The 14,713-nt window shown below is 34.3% G+C and overlaps 1 protein-coding gene across 1 annotated transcript in view; it reads left to right on the forward strand.

Moving 5' to 3' along the window:
• The window catches only part of WNK3 (WNK lysine deficient protein kinase 3), a 169,660-nt gene that overhangs the window by 42,404 nt on the left and 112,543 nt on the right, over positions 1-14,713 (forward strand). The window contains exons 4-7 of the mRNA XM_059385248.1: positions 8,844-9,016; positions 10,064-10,284; positions 11,012-11,169; positions 14,106-14,194. Of these exons, the coding sequence (XP_059241231.1) occupies positions 8,844-9,016; positions 10,064-10,284; positions 11,012-11,169; positions 14,106-14,194 (641 nt within the window). The remainder of the gene's footprint in view (positions 1-8,843; positions 9,017-10,063; positions 10,285-11,011; positions 11,170-14,105; positions 14,195-14,713) is intronic.

Genomic DNA, 14,713 nt, shown 5'->3' on the forward strand with positions numbered 1-14,713 from the left:
GATGTGGGACTCGATCCCAGGACGCTGGGATCATGACCTGAGCCGAAGGCAGCTGCTTAACCAACTGAGCCACCCAGGCGTCCCCTCAGTGTGATTTTATAGCCATTCTGACATCTCAGTGTGACCTTTCAGTGTGATAGCTCAGTGTGATTTTGATTTGCATTTCCCTGATGATGAGTAATATTGAGCATATTTTTATGTCTGTTGCCATCTGTATGTCTTCTTGGGAAAAATATTGGTTTGGATTCTTTAGCCATTTTTTAAAAGGTTTATTTATTTTAGAGAGAGAGCACAAGGAGAGCAGGGGAAGAGAGAGAATCCCAAGCAGACTCCCTGCTGAGTATGAAGCTGGACACGAGGCTTGATCTCATGACCCTGAGATCATGACCAGAGCTAAAATAAAAAATTGGGTGCTTAACTGACTGAGCCACCCAGGCACCCCTCACCATTTTTTAAATCTCATTTTTTTTGGGGGGGGGGGGTGTTGAGTTATATGAACTCTTTATATATTTCACATATTAACCACTTATTAGATATAACATTGACAAATACCTTCTTCCATTTAGTAGATTGACTTTTTTATTGATGGTTTCCTTTGCTGTGCAGAAGCTTTTTATTTTGATGTTGTCCCAATTGTTTATTTTTGGTTTTGTTTCTCTTCCATTAGGAGACATATCTAGAAAAATGTTGCTATAGCCAATGTCAAAGGAATTACTGCCTGTCTTCTCTTTTAGGATTTTTATGGTTTCAGGTTTCACATTTAGGTCCTTACTCCATTTTGAGTTTATTTTCGTGTATGGTATAAGAAAAGTCTGTTTTCACTCTTTTGCATGTAGCTGTCCAGTTTTCCCAGACCATTTATTGAAGAGACTGTCTTTTTCTCATTGTATATTCTTGCCTCCTTCGTTATAGATTAATTGACTATAGAAGTGTGGTTTTATTTCTGGGTTCTCTGTGCTTTTCTGTTGACCTATGTGTCTGTTTTTATGCCAGTGCTATACTGTTTTGATTACTACAGTTTTGTAGTACGTCTTGAAATCTGAGATCATGATACTCCCAGCTTTATTTTTCTTTCTTAAGATTTCTTTGGCCATTTGGGGTCTTTTATGGTTCCATAAAAAATTTTAGGGTTTTTTTGCTCTTGTTCTGTGAAAAATGTTGATGGTATTTTGATGGAGATTGCATTGAATATGTAGATCATTTGGGTTGTATGAGCATTTTAACAATAGTAATTCTTCCAATCTGTGAGCATGGAATATTTTTCCATGTTTTTGTGTCATCTTCAATTTCTTTTATCAATGTTTTATAGTTTTCAGTGTATAAGATCTTTCACCTCCTTGGTCAAGTTTATTCCTGGGTATTTTATTCTTTTTGGTGCAATTGTAAATGGAATTCTTAATTACTCTTTCTACTACTTTATTATTAGTGTATAGAAATGCTACCATGAAATTGTTATTTTTAAAAAATACTATTTACAGTAGCACCAGAAAAATACTTAAGTGTATATAAAGTATGTGCATTATCGGTATGCTGAAAACCAAAAAAAAAGTAAAATCAAAGAAGATCCAAATAAATGGATTGGTTGATTGGAAGACTTAATATTAAGATGTCAGTTTTCTCCATATGACCTACAAATTCAAGACAATTACATCAAAATCCCAGTGGGAATATTTGTAGTTGTTGACAAGCTGATTTTAATTTGATTAATCCAATTAATATGGAAAGGCAAGGAACTGGAATAGCTGAAACAATTTTTTAAAGATTTTATTTATTTATTTGACAGAGATCACAAGCAGGCAGAGAGGCAGGCAGAGAGAGAGGAGGAAGCAGGCTCCCCACTAAGCAGAGAGCCCAATGCGGGGCTTGACCCCAGGACCCTGGGATCATGACCTGAGCGGAAGGCAGAGGCTTTAACCCACTGAGCCATGCATGCACCCCTAAAACAATTTTGATAAAGAAGTTTAATGAATTCCTGTTAAGTGATTTTTCAGACTTACTCCAAGGTTACAGTAATTAAGACATGTTTGGTATTGGCAAAAAGTAGACACATAGATAAGTGGGACAGAATAGAATTTGGAAATAGACCCAAACAGATATGGTCAAGTGATTTTTATTTTATTTTGTCTTTTATTTTTTTGGAAGATTTTATTTATTTATTTGAGAGAGCGAGCCACAAGTGGGGAGCGGGAGAGGGAGAAACAGACTCCCCACTGAATGGGGAGCCCAATGTAGGGCTTGATCTCAGAACCCCCGGGATAATGACCTAAGCTGAAGGCAGATGCTTAACCAGCTGAACCACACAGCTGCTCCCTGGTCAAGTGGTTTTTGAAAAAGATAGAATAGCAATTCAGCATAGAATGGATGGTCTTTTCAACAAAAGGTGCTTGAGTAATTATACATGCATACTAAAAAAAAAATGAACCTCCACCTAATTTTCACATGTTATACAACATTTAACTCAGAATAGATCATAGACCTAAAAATGTAAAACATAAAACTGTAAAACCTCTAGCAGAAAACCTGAGAAAATCTTTTCCACTTTTGGTTAGGCAAAGAGTTCTTGGATATAACAATGAAAACATGATCTATAAAAGTAGAAAATCAATAAATTGGAGTTCAACAAACTTAAAATATTTTGTGTTATGAACGACACTGTTAAGAAAATGAGAAGATAATCCACAGAGTGGCAGAGAATATTTTCAAATCTCATACGTGACAAAGGACTTGCATCCAGAATCTATAAAGAACTCTCAAAACTCAACAATAAGATAAAACAACCTAATTAAAAATGGATTAAAGATTGGAACAGACATTTCAGCAAAGAAGATAGATGTATAGCAAGTAAGCGCAAAAAAAGATGCACACCCTCAGTAATCATTAAGGAAATGAAAATTAAAACCATAATCTGATACCCCAGTATACCTATTGGAATGGCTAAAACCCAACCAAATGAAACAAAATCCTGACAGGACCAACTGCTAGTGAGGATAATGTGGAGAAACTCTAATACATTGTTGGTGAGAATACAAAATGGTAGAACCATTCTGGCACTCTCAGTTTCTTACAGAGTTAAACATACCATATGACCCTTCAATCCCAGTTGAGACATTTATCCAAGGAAACCTATATTCATGCAAACAGTTGTACATGAATGTTTATAGTAGTTTTATTTGTAATTGCCCCAAACTGGAAAGTACCCAAATGTTTTTCATCTGGGAATGGATAAACATATTGTGGTACATTCATAGGTGGAATACTATTCAACAATTAAAAGCAACAGACTATTGATAGAACAATATATGGATCAATCTAAAGGACATTGTGCTAAGTAAAAGATGCCAGACTCAAAAGTCTGTGTATACTTTCTTCCCATTTATAGGACTTTCCAGAAAAGGCAAAATTATAGGAATAATAAATAGATGAGTAGTTTCTGGAATTTAAGAGTACGAAGAGGGTTTGACTAGAAAAGGATGGCGCAAAGGAATTTGTGTGTGTCGGTGGGGAGAGGGTGGAATCAATGGAATTGTTCTGTGTGTAATTGTGGCAGTGGTTATACACTTTATGCATTTGTCGAAATTTAAGGAATTATACATCAGAAAGAATCTGTTTTACTAAGTGATTTTCAAATAAATTAAAATTAAATATGTGGTTCAGGAAAAAAATAAGCTAAAAGAGTAACAGGTTTTTCTCCTTGCTCTCCCTCTCCCCCAAAGAACCTTACTGGAACTCTGGACAAATGGAAAGATACACACCATCTTCTTAGATGGCTTCCTAGTTACAGTTTTCTCCAAATTAATGTCTGTATATTTGCTATAAGTCCAATTATATTCCAAGTGATTCTTTTGTTTTAATTGGAAAAGTGATCTTAATGTTTATATGGAACATAAAGAGATGAGAAAGCCAAGAAAATAATGAATAGGGAAGTGATTTGTCTTATCAGGCATTATACATACTGAAAGCCACTATCATAGGAATGGACAGATTAGTGAAAAGAAGCAGAATCCAGTATAACTAGAGACAATATACAACAAACATTTTCCTCAAGTCAGTGAGAAAAGAGTAGTTAAAGTGGTGCTAGCACAACCAACTAACCATTGAGATAAAAAGACTGCATGTACAGGAAACTCCAGATAGATGAGAAAGTTAAATATAAAAAGTCTTAGGAGACTAAGCTTCAGATAGTCCCATAAAAGATATTCAGTAAATTAAGAGATACTGCTGAGTGACTATGAGGTGTACCATATAGTTAGTCATCATGTGAGAAAAGACTCACATGCCAGTCTTCTCCCTTCCAAATATAATTGCAGCTACTCATTTGTGTATCTGTCTCATCCTATATCTATGCATTTAAGTATGTAATAGAAAATAAAGCATTGTTGAGGATGGGTTTTTTTATGTACAAATTACCATCTTGTAATTTTTTCCAAGTGCTTTTTTTTTTTTCTCAGCAGAATGTCTTAGAGACCTATCCACATTAGTATACATAGATCTCCCTCATTCTTTTAACTTGTTATTTGGCTATAACCCACATTTAGCCCATTTGATCCTGGGCAGGTTACCTAACCATCTTAACCTCAGTTTCTTCATTTGCAAAATGAAGATGACAGTAGTAATGCCTATCTTAAAGGATTGTTGTAGGACTAAATGTATCAATATATTAAAAAATTTAGAGCAGTACCTGGCATATAATAAACTTTATTACTGACATTTTAGTTGTTTCTAATTTTTCACAATTCCAATCCATGCTGCACTGAATATCCCTTTATATATTTCCATACACACAACAAGGAATAATGTGAATAAAGTAACCAAAAATGAAATTGCCACAGCCCTGATGTGCTGCTTTATTAGGGTTATCATGAAGTCTTTAAAAAAAAACCTCTTTTTAAAAGTTTTCCCTTTTTTCCTCTTTTAAAAAATACATATTAGTAATCTCTACACCCAACATGGGCCCCAAACTCATGACCCCAAGATCAAGTGTCTTATGTTCTTCTGATTGAGCTGGCCAGGAGCCCCATAAAGTTTTTCTTTATATTCCAGTTACTTAACATACAGTATAATATTATTGGTATGCAGTATAGTGATTCAGCACTTCCATGTAACACAAGGTGCTCATCATAACCAGTGCCCTCCTTAATCCCCATCACCTATTTAACCCATCCCCCCACCCAGCTCCCCTCTGATAAACTATCAGTTTGTTCTCTATAGTTAAGAGCCTGTTTCTTGGTTTGCCTCTCTCTCTCTCTTTTTTCCCTTTGCTCATTTGTTTGTTTCTTAAATTCCATATATGAGCGAAATCATGTTATTTGTTTTTCTCTGACTTATTTCTCTTAGCATAATACTCTCTAGCTCCATGTATGTTGTGGCAAATGGCAAGATTTCATTCTTTTTATGGCTGAATAATATTCCATTGTGTGTGTGTGTGTGTGTGTGTATGTATACATATATACACACTACATCTTCCTTACCCATTCATCAGTTGATGGACACTGGGACTGTTTCCATAATTTGGCTACTGTAGATAATGTGCTATAAACATGAGGGTGCATGTATTCCTTTTATTTAGTATTTTTGGATGCTTTAGGTAAATACCTAGTAGTGTAATTGCTGATCATAGGGGAGTCCTAGTTTTAACTTTCTGAGGAACCTCCGTACTGTTTTCCAGAGTTGCTTCACCAGTTTGTATTTGCATCAACAGTGCAAGAGGGTTCCCCTTTCTCCACATCCTCACCAATGCCTGTTGTTTTCTGAGCTGTTGATTTTAGCCATTCTGACAGGTGTTATACCTCATTGTAATTTGGATTTTTATTTCCCTGATGATTTGTGATGTTGAACATCTTGTGTCTCTTGGCCATCTCTATGTCTTCCTTGGATAAATGTCTACTTATGTCTTCTGCCCAGTTTTTAACTGGATTACTTGTTTTTTTGGATGTTGAGTTTTATAAGCTCTTTATGTGGTTTATCACATATGTCATTTGCAAATATCTTCTCCCATTCTGTAGGTTGCATTTTAGTTTTGTTGATTGTTTCCTTTGCTGTGGAGATTTTTATTTTGATGAAATCCCAGTAGCTTATTTTTTTCAAAAAAAATAAAACAACCTCTTTAATGGAAGTCTTTTGTGTCTATCAAGTTACCATTTCTTCTACTCTCTTGAGTTTCATAAAAGTATATTCTATCAATGTTTTTATTATTTATCTTTAAAAAATTTAACCCTTCTCATATTTCCATAAATGAAACAAGATGGGATTGGGAGGGAGACAAACCATAAGTGACTCTTTTTTTTTTTAATTTTTTATTTTTTATTTCATAAGTGACTCTTAATCTCACAAAACAAACTGAGGGTTGCTGGGGGGAGGGGGATTGGGAGAAGGGGGTGGGGTTATGGACATTGGGGAGGGTATGTGCTATGGTGAGTGCTGTGAAGTGTGTAAACCTGGCGATTCACAGGCCTGTACCCCGGGGGATAAAAATATATGTTTATAAAAAATAAAAAATAATAAAAAAAATGTAAAACTGCAACCAGAAAAAAAAAATTTAACCCTTCTCATATTTCCGATACTACTGTGGATTTGCTTATGTATTTCTTTTGTCATTTTGGTGAGATTTAGGAAGAGAAGGGAATTAATTTAATATGTTGTCAGTCATCTTGAAATGAAAATTATACTTAAATTTTTAACTAGGCTACTTGATTATTTCTCTGTCAAAATCAAAACTTAAAATAGTTCTCTCCTTCCTTTCCTGCTCTCACTTTCAGAAGACAAAAATTTTTATTCTTCTTTTTCTGTTTTTTAAAAATTCAATTTATTTTTTTATAGTTTCAAATTTTTATTTAAATTCTAGTTATGTAACATACAGTGTAATATTAGTTTCAGGTATAGAATTTAGTGATTCATCACTTACATATAACACCCAGTGATCATCTAGAGTCTTAATTGCAGAATTTCTTTTTGCATTACATATCTTCTATTGAAATTATTATTTAGAAAATTCCTTCTGTTTTAATAACCACATTAACCATGATTACTTAGCCTTGACTAAGCATTATTGGAAATTTCATGCTATTTATTGTATGTCATACTTTCCTTTTCTAATGATGTTATCTGGCTAGATTTTTACTGAAATTCTTTGAGTAATAGTTTCAGAAAGGGTGTACGGTATGGTAAACTTTGGGTCCTTGTTTTCATGAAGATGTGTTTCTTTTTCCCTTATAAATTTGGTTGGTAGCTTGTCTGGGTTCAGAGTTTTGGGGTTACAGTCTTCCCTCAGAATTCTGTAAATGTTGCTCCTCTGACTTCTAGAATTTAATGTAGCAGATTAGAGGTCCAGTTCCTGTTTGAAGGTATTTTACTGGATGGTAATCTTGTATTTCTGTCTGGAAGTATGTTGGCAATTCAGAAGTTTAACCAGAATAAATGCCTAATGTCTAACATTTTGATTATTCCTATCCTGACATTGTAGATCCTATAGATGTGGAAATTTCAGATTTATGGAAACTTCTATTTGTTTTGATTATTATGTTTTTTCATTTTGATACCTTGTTTTTCTTTTCCAGCAAAGGAAATTTTTAAAAAAATTAATTTTTTTTCAGCGTAACAGTATTGTTTTTGCACCACACCCAGTGCTCCATGCAATCCGTGCCCTCTCTAATACCCACCACCTGGTTCCCCCAACCTCCCACCTTCCGCCCCTTCAAAACCCTCAGATTGTTTTTCAGAGTCCATAGTCTCTCATGGTTCACCTCCCCTTCCAATTTCCCTCAACTCCTTTCTCCTCCATTTCCCCTTGTCCTCCATTCTATATGCTATGCTCCACAAATAAGTGAAACCCTATGATAATTGACTCTCTCTGCTTGACTTATTTCACTCAGCATAATCTCTTCCAGTCCCATCCATGTTGCTACAAAAGTTGGGTATTCATCCTTTCTGATGGAGGCATAATACTCCATAGTGTATATGGACCACATCTTCCTTATCCATTCGTCTGTTGAAGGGCATCTTGGTTCTTTCCACAGTTTGGTGACCATGGCCATTGCTGCTATAAACATTGAAGTACAGATGGCCCTTCTTTTCATGACATCTGTATCTTTGGGGTAAATACCCAAGAGTGCAATTGCAGGGTCATAGGGAAGCTCTATTTTTAATTTCTTGAGGAATCTCCACACTGTTCTCCAAAGTGCCAGCAAAGGAAATTGTATTTTTCCAGTTTTATTGAGATATAATTGACATATAACACTGTATAAGTTTAAGGTGTATAGCATAATGATTTGATATTTGTATATATTATGAATTGATTATCACAGAAAGTTTAGTTATCATATGAGGTATTGATTTTTAAGGTAATGATTTTGTAGGTGGATTTATAACATAGTTATGAACTATGAACTATAACATAGTTATGAACTCTGGCCCCATTGCCATAGTTATGAACAGTGCTGGGGCACTGTTGAATGGGAGGAGTCATAGTATCCACCTAATAAAATATATCAGTGATTATATAGGTCCTGAGAAAAAAATTGATAGGTGAAGATAAATACATACATAAATGAAAACAACAAAATAAGGCACATTTGAGTGATGTTACACATGTGCATGAGAATTTCTAGACTCTAATTTGGAAATTCTTTTTTTTAAAAAGATTTTATTTACTTATTTGACAGCGCACACAAGTAGGCAGAGAGGCAGGCAGAGAGAGAGAGAGAAGGAAGCAGGCTCCCCAGCAAGCAGAGAACCCATTGCAGGACCCAAACCAGGACCCCGGGATCATGACCTGAGCTGAAGGCCTAGCCTTTAACCCACTTAGCCACCCAGGCACCCCTAATTTGGAAATTCTTATTCCATTTCAGGATCGTAAATTAACCAAAGCTGAGCAGCAAAGGTTCAAGGAAGAAGCAGAAATGTTAAAGGGTCTCCAACATCCTAATATTGTTCGATTTTATGATTCCTGGGAATCTATATTAAAAGGAAAGAAATGTATTGTATTGGTGACTGAACTTATGACATCAGGAACTTTAAAGACGTAAGTTGACTTTGACAGTGCCAATGAAGTTTTACTTGGATATAATTTTCAAGAGTCATAAAAGTTGTTTATAAAATAACTACTTGATGTGCTCGCTTCGGCAGCACATATACTAAAATAACTACTTGATTAAAGAATAGGTAGCATCTGAATCTAGTGACTGTGCTTCAGGGCAGGTTGAAAAATTTAGGATGTTAATGAAGTTCATTAGAAAATACAGTATTAAAAACAAAAAAGAAAATACAGTATTGAGAAATGAATATTTGTGGGATCACATAGAATTTTAGAATTAGAAGTAATGTCATTTTGTAAAAATAATGAAATTTCAAGGGTATGGCTCCATTCACATATCTAGTGAACAGGACTGTATAATTATAGTTTATTTACTTTTATTTCTGACTACAGTTTTTCATTTGATGGTGTAATCAGTTATTTATAACTATTGAATGTGAGATAGTTTTTCTGTTTCCTAGCATCTTTGCAGTAAAATTTTACATAGTTAAACCCTGTGGTGACCTTATATAAGCAGTTATTAGAAAGTAGAGAAGAACTTTCTTTTTGAAATTGTGCTACCTTTCCACAAAAGGATACTCTGATTAGAATGATTCTTGTTTTGAATTAAAAATACTAAAAACTGCTAAACTTGGCAGGATATCTTCTCTAAGAATGAAGCCTTAGATTTTTTTTTAAAGATTTTTATTTATTTAACAGAGAGACAGAGAGAGATCACAAGTAGGCCGAGAAACAGGCAGAGAGAGAGGGGAAGCAGGCTCCCCGCCAAGCAGACAGCCCGATGCGGAACTCGATCCCAGGACCCTGAGATCATGACCTGAGCTAAAGGGAGAGGCTTAACCCACTGAACCACCCAGGTGCCCCTGAAACCTTAGATTTAAAATTGTTTTTCTATAACAGAGAATAGAAAAACAGTTCAGTGATGGCAAGCATAGTACTTACAATAGCAGCCAGCTTACATGATTTACCCTAATAGTGCTCATATAATAAACTAGGTATGTGTGTTTACATGTGGTCTTCTGTTTCTTTGTGTAGGTACTTAAAACGATTTAAAGTCATGAAACCAAAGGTCTTAAGGAGCTGGTGCAGGCAAATTTTAAAGGGGTTGCAGTTCTTGCACACTAGGACTCCTCCCATTATTCACCGGGATCTGAAGTGTGACAATATTTTCATCACTGGACCCACTGGATCTGTGAAGATTGGTGATCTAGGCCTAGCCACCTTAATGCGAACATCATTTGCTAAGAGTGTTATAGGTGATTAAACTTTTATAGTTTATTGGTTGGATAAAGGGAGATTTTGCTAATTGTCTATATCTAGAATAGGGATCAGCAAACTGTGACCCATGAGCCAAATCTGGCCCCATTGCCTATTTTTGTAAATAACACTTTATGAGAACACAGCTATATCCACTCATTTATGTATTGTCTGTGGGTGCTTTTGCACTACAGTGGCAAAGTTGAGTAGTTGTGACAGAGACTGTTGTCTCTGAAATATTTACTATCTGCTTCTTTACAGAAAAGTTTGCTGACTCCTGGACTAGAATGTGAATTTGCTTTGAAATATCTATTACATATTGACTTATTTCAGAGACATCCTAGTGTATTTCTTTTTTGGAATATATTAAAGATCATTAAAAGGTTCTGAAGACTTAAGGAAGAGGATTTACTAATTTAGTTCAGAAAAATTTATACAGGAAGGATAGAAATAAAAACGTTTTAAAAATTAACAAAAAAAGAAAAAAAACAGATTTTAGTAATTGTTACCTAATCTTGAGTGTTACAGATTGTACTCCATGAGTATAGAAAGTTAAGGAAATTCCTGAAGTACTTTATATAGGTATAGCAAGTATTCTGCAAATATTTAGAAATTTGGTTTAGGGAGCAGAAATTAACTCTGGTAATCCTTATGGCAGAGGGAATGTGATATTGGTGGATACATTTTTCTTTTTAATAAAGATGTGGATATGGTGTTATTTTGTAGGGACTCCTGAGTTTATGGCCCCAGAGATGTATGAAGAGCACTACGATGAATCTGTAGATGTCTATGCTTTTGGAATGTGTATGCTGGAAATGGCTACTTCAGAGTACCCTTATTCTGAGTGCCAGAATGCAGCTCAAATATACCGTAAAGTAACTAGTGTAGGTATAACTTTATTCTTTTTACTTCTTAGATTGTCACATTTCATGTTGAAGTTGGTAAAGTTATTTTAAAACTAATTTTGGTTTAGTGCTATATAACAGTGCTAAATTTAAAATAATTTTAATGTAACAAGCTTTAGATTTATGTTATATACCTATACTTTATTGGGGTCACATAAAATGCTCTGTATTAGTAAATTGGGTAAATTTACAGACATATTATCTATAACCACTTGTTTGTAAATCACTTTTACATTTATTAGGTGGATATTATTTTTTCAAAGCTGAATAATGAAGATTGACTAAATGGTTTTGAAGGTTTCTGGTTCTAAAAGCCTGATTATAAAAGGGTGTTCAAAATATTATTCAATAGCTATAGTATTTGATTCCCTGTTAGGAGTATTTTGTTGCATTACAAATTTCAAGGAATGTAAAGATGAATAAGAAGTGTTTGCTACCCACAAAGAGCTTGCATTTTTAGTATGGATAAATTCACAAACAGGTATAAACATCAGAGGATAGGAATAGAGTAAGGGATATAAGAGAGGTAGAAGTAAAGTCTTAGGATAGTTCAGAATAGGTCTGTTTCATAATCCAGTTGGGTGGCTCTAGAATAGGCCAAGAAAGAGACTGTCAAAGTGTTTAAAGTAACTGATATTAATAGGTACCCTTTTAAAATGCATGCTTATACTGTATACTTTCATATTTAAATCCTTACAAGATGGTACTATCTTCAATTTATGAATGATGAGACTGAGAACCAGAGGTTGTGACTTGCCCAAGTTCAAACACTACTAATAATGGTGTATTTTGACCCTAAGTTGGTCTGACTCTAGAGATAATTGTATAGGGAGACTAGAAATAAGGCCACTATTCCAGAATGTGGGCCATTCTGTAGGGCAAATGACTTAGTTTCTCCAGCAAATCAATTTCATGAAAGCAAAAGGGGGAGGAACTGTTAAAGAATACAAGAGACTTAAAGTAGTGGTGAGCAGGTAAATGTTCAACAACCAATTCTCTGAAAAAGAAAAAACACTGATTTTTAGCATTTCCTGATTTCCTTGGTGTTAAATATTTCCACAGTGACTTTTAAGTTTAAAATTTTTTTTAAGTTTAAGTCACCAGTGTGACCTCACTGAATGCAGGTTTGGAGACAGTATACACAGTGGAACTTAAATGATATTTCCACCATATGGTTAGAATAAACCTCAAGAGCATAAATAATAGTAAAATGTAGTAAAATAATTAAGGACTGACTGATATTTTCAGTATTTATTACCTTGGTTGTTGATATAATTTATTTAATTATAAGCTTATGTAATTTAAATTTTGTAAATGACTATGTTTAACAGTCAGCTTGCAAAATTCTTGAAAATGTAATAGTTGCCTCTTGTAAGCTTGGTATGAGCCATACATGCACTATGAGGACCTTGTTTGAATCCTGATTTGAACAAACCAAGTATAAAAAGCCATCATTTAGACTATATGGGAAATTTAAGTGTGGACTGTAACAAAGAGCTGAGAAAAAGAGGTAAGGCTAGAATGTCTTTTTAGTCTTGGTCTGTACATTGTACAGCAACAAATAGAAAAAACTGTGTACTCAATTTTTTAAGTTGCAGTTCCCCAATTATTTTCACCTAGGAGCAGTAATTACCCAGGACTGGGAAATAGGTTAAGAGATCAATGGAAGGCCATAAAGGACTTTTTCTATAAGTAGAATGATGTAACTCCATATTTTGAATGGTGACTTTATTATCTTATTTTAAAGTCACAAAAATATTATATCATAATTCATGTTTCCATCTGTAAGAAAGCTTCTAGAATTTGAGATCCCACTTAACTCCTAATCTCACCAATTTATCTACTATGTGATACTGGGCATTCTGATTCTGTATCCTGTGAAGTATGTCAGACCCAGAACTAGGCTTTAGATTGCAATTGTTCTATGATATCTTTCTCCTTCTAGATTAATTTGGAGTTTTTTGTTAAATAACTGTAATGATTTTTTAAAAAGATTTATTTATTTTAGAGAGAGAGAGAGCGCGCCCATGAGTGGGAGGGTCAGAAAGAGGGAGGGAGAGAATCTCAAGCAGACTCCATGCTGAGTGCAGAACCCCGCTCAGGACTTGATCCCAGGAGCCCGAGATCATAACTTGAGCTGAAACCATGAGTCAGATGCTCAACCAACTGTGCCACCCAGGCGCCCCTAATGATTATTGTTTTAAATCTAAAACTCATAATTTGAGGGTAATAGAATATAAATAAGCAGATTCAGGCAGCTAATAGCTACAGAAACATTTTTAATTGTCTGGACCTTACTAATTTGTTACTGAATTTCTAGAATCTGATAATTAGCTTTGAGTTCCTCTCTATATTTTAGTATTGCTTAATGATAAAAATAATATAGATTTCTCAGAAATACATATACACAACACCCACACACACAAACATACATATATATTGATTGATTATGGCTTCTCGCCATTCTGGAAGACTTGTTTATTACAGTTTGTTAATTGGTGTTATGCTTGCATGTATATTTTGGGATCAAATATTTATTCCCTACTTAATGTTGCAATAAGAGAATTATCCATGTTATTAAATACTCTGAGAACATTTTTATTTTTTGCATAACAGCATATATATTTATCACATAATTTGTATCTCTTGTTAGAAATTTAGATTGTTCACAGTTTTTCACTGTGAAATTTATTATAGACTATTAGAACTGTGACAATATCTTCAACAAATTGTTTAAGTTTGCACTATATGTCTATATTTATCTCATTTAAAGTTTGAATATGGTTTAGTGTTAAAAATTATTATGTTAATAAGTGTCATATTGACTTGAGCTTTCAATTGCTTAATTTGTGACTAGAAACTATTTTTCAATCAATTGTTTAGTTTGTGACTAGAAACTGTTTTTCTTTTCTCAGGGCATAAAACCAGCCAGTTTCAATAAAGTCACTGATCCTGAAGTGAAAGAAATCATTGAAGGATGTATTCGCCAAAACAAATCAGAAAGGTGGGTACAAATGTAGTGAAATGATACAACAGATGGATACATTAAACTCTTCCCTTGGACTGGGTCATTTTGTGACCTTTGAATAATACCAGTTATTATTTTTGAATGGAACACAAACCATTCTGTCTGGGGTGAAGTATATCAGTGCATGTTGTTTGCCATTTTGGACTTTGATATCATGTGCCGAATTTTTCTTGAACTGGAATTTGGGTTTTGTTTGTGTTGTGACAAGTTTTCATCACCTTCACCTTTCAGTTTAATAGTCACTGATAGTAGAGTGCTTCTGAATTGTCACCTTCAGGTAAGTACTTAGAAAAAAATGATAGCTTAAGAAAAAATTGACCATCAACTCCCCAAGTGTTTCATATTTGACCAATGTCCTTGTGTCATGATAATGGTAAAATAGATAGGGCTATTTATGTCTAAGAATTAGTATTCTAAGTTTATTTATAACACAACTTGTGTTTTTCTTATGGATATATCCCTTTAGTTTTAGCTTTTATTTCCTGTTAATTTGAG

This window comes from Mustela nigripes, chromosome X, assembly GCF_022355385.1.
Source record: "Mustela nigripes isolate SB6536 chromosome X, MUSNIG.SB6536, whole genome shotgun sequence".
Classification (NCBI taxonomy): Eukaryota; Metazoa; Chordata; class Mammalia; order Carnivora; family Mustelidae; genus Mustela; species Mustela nigripes.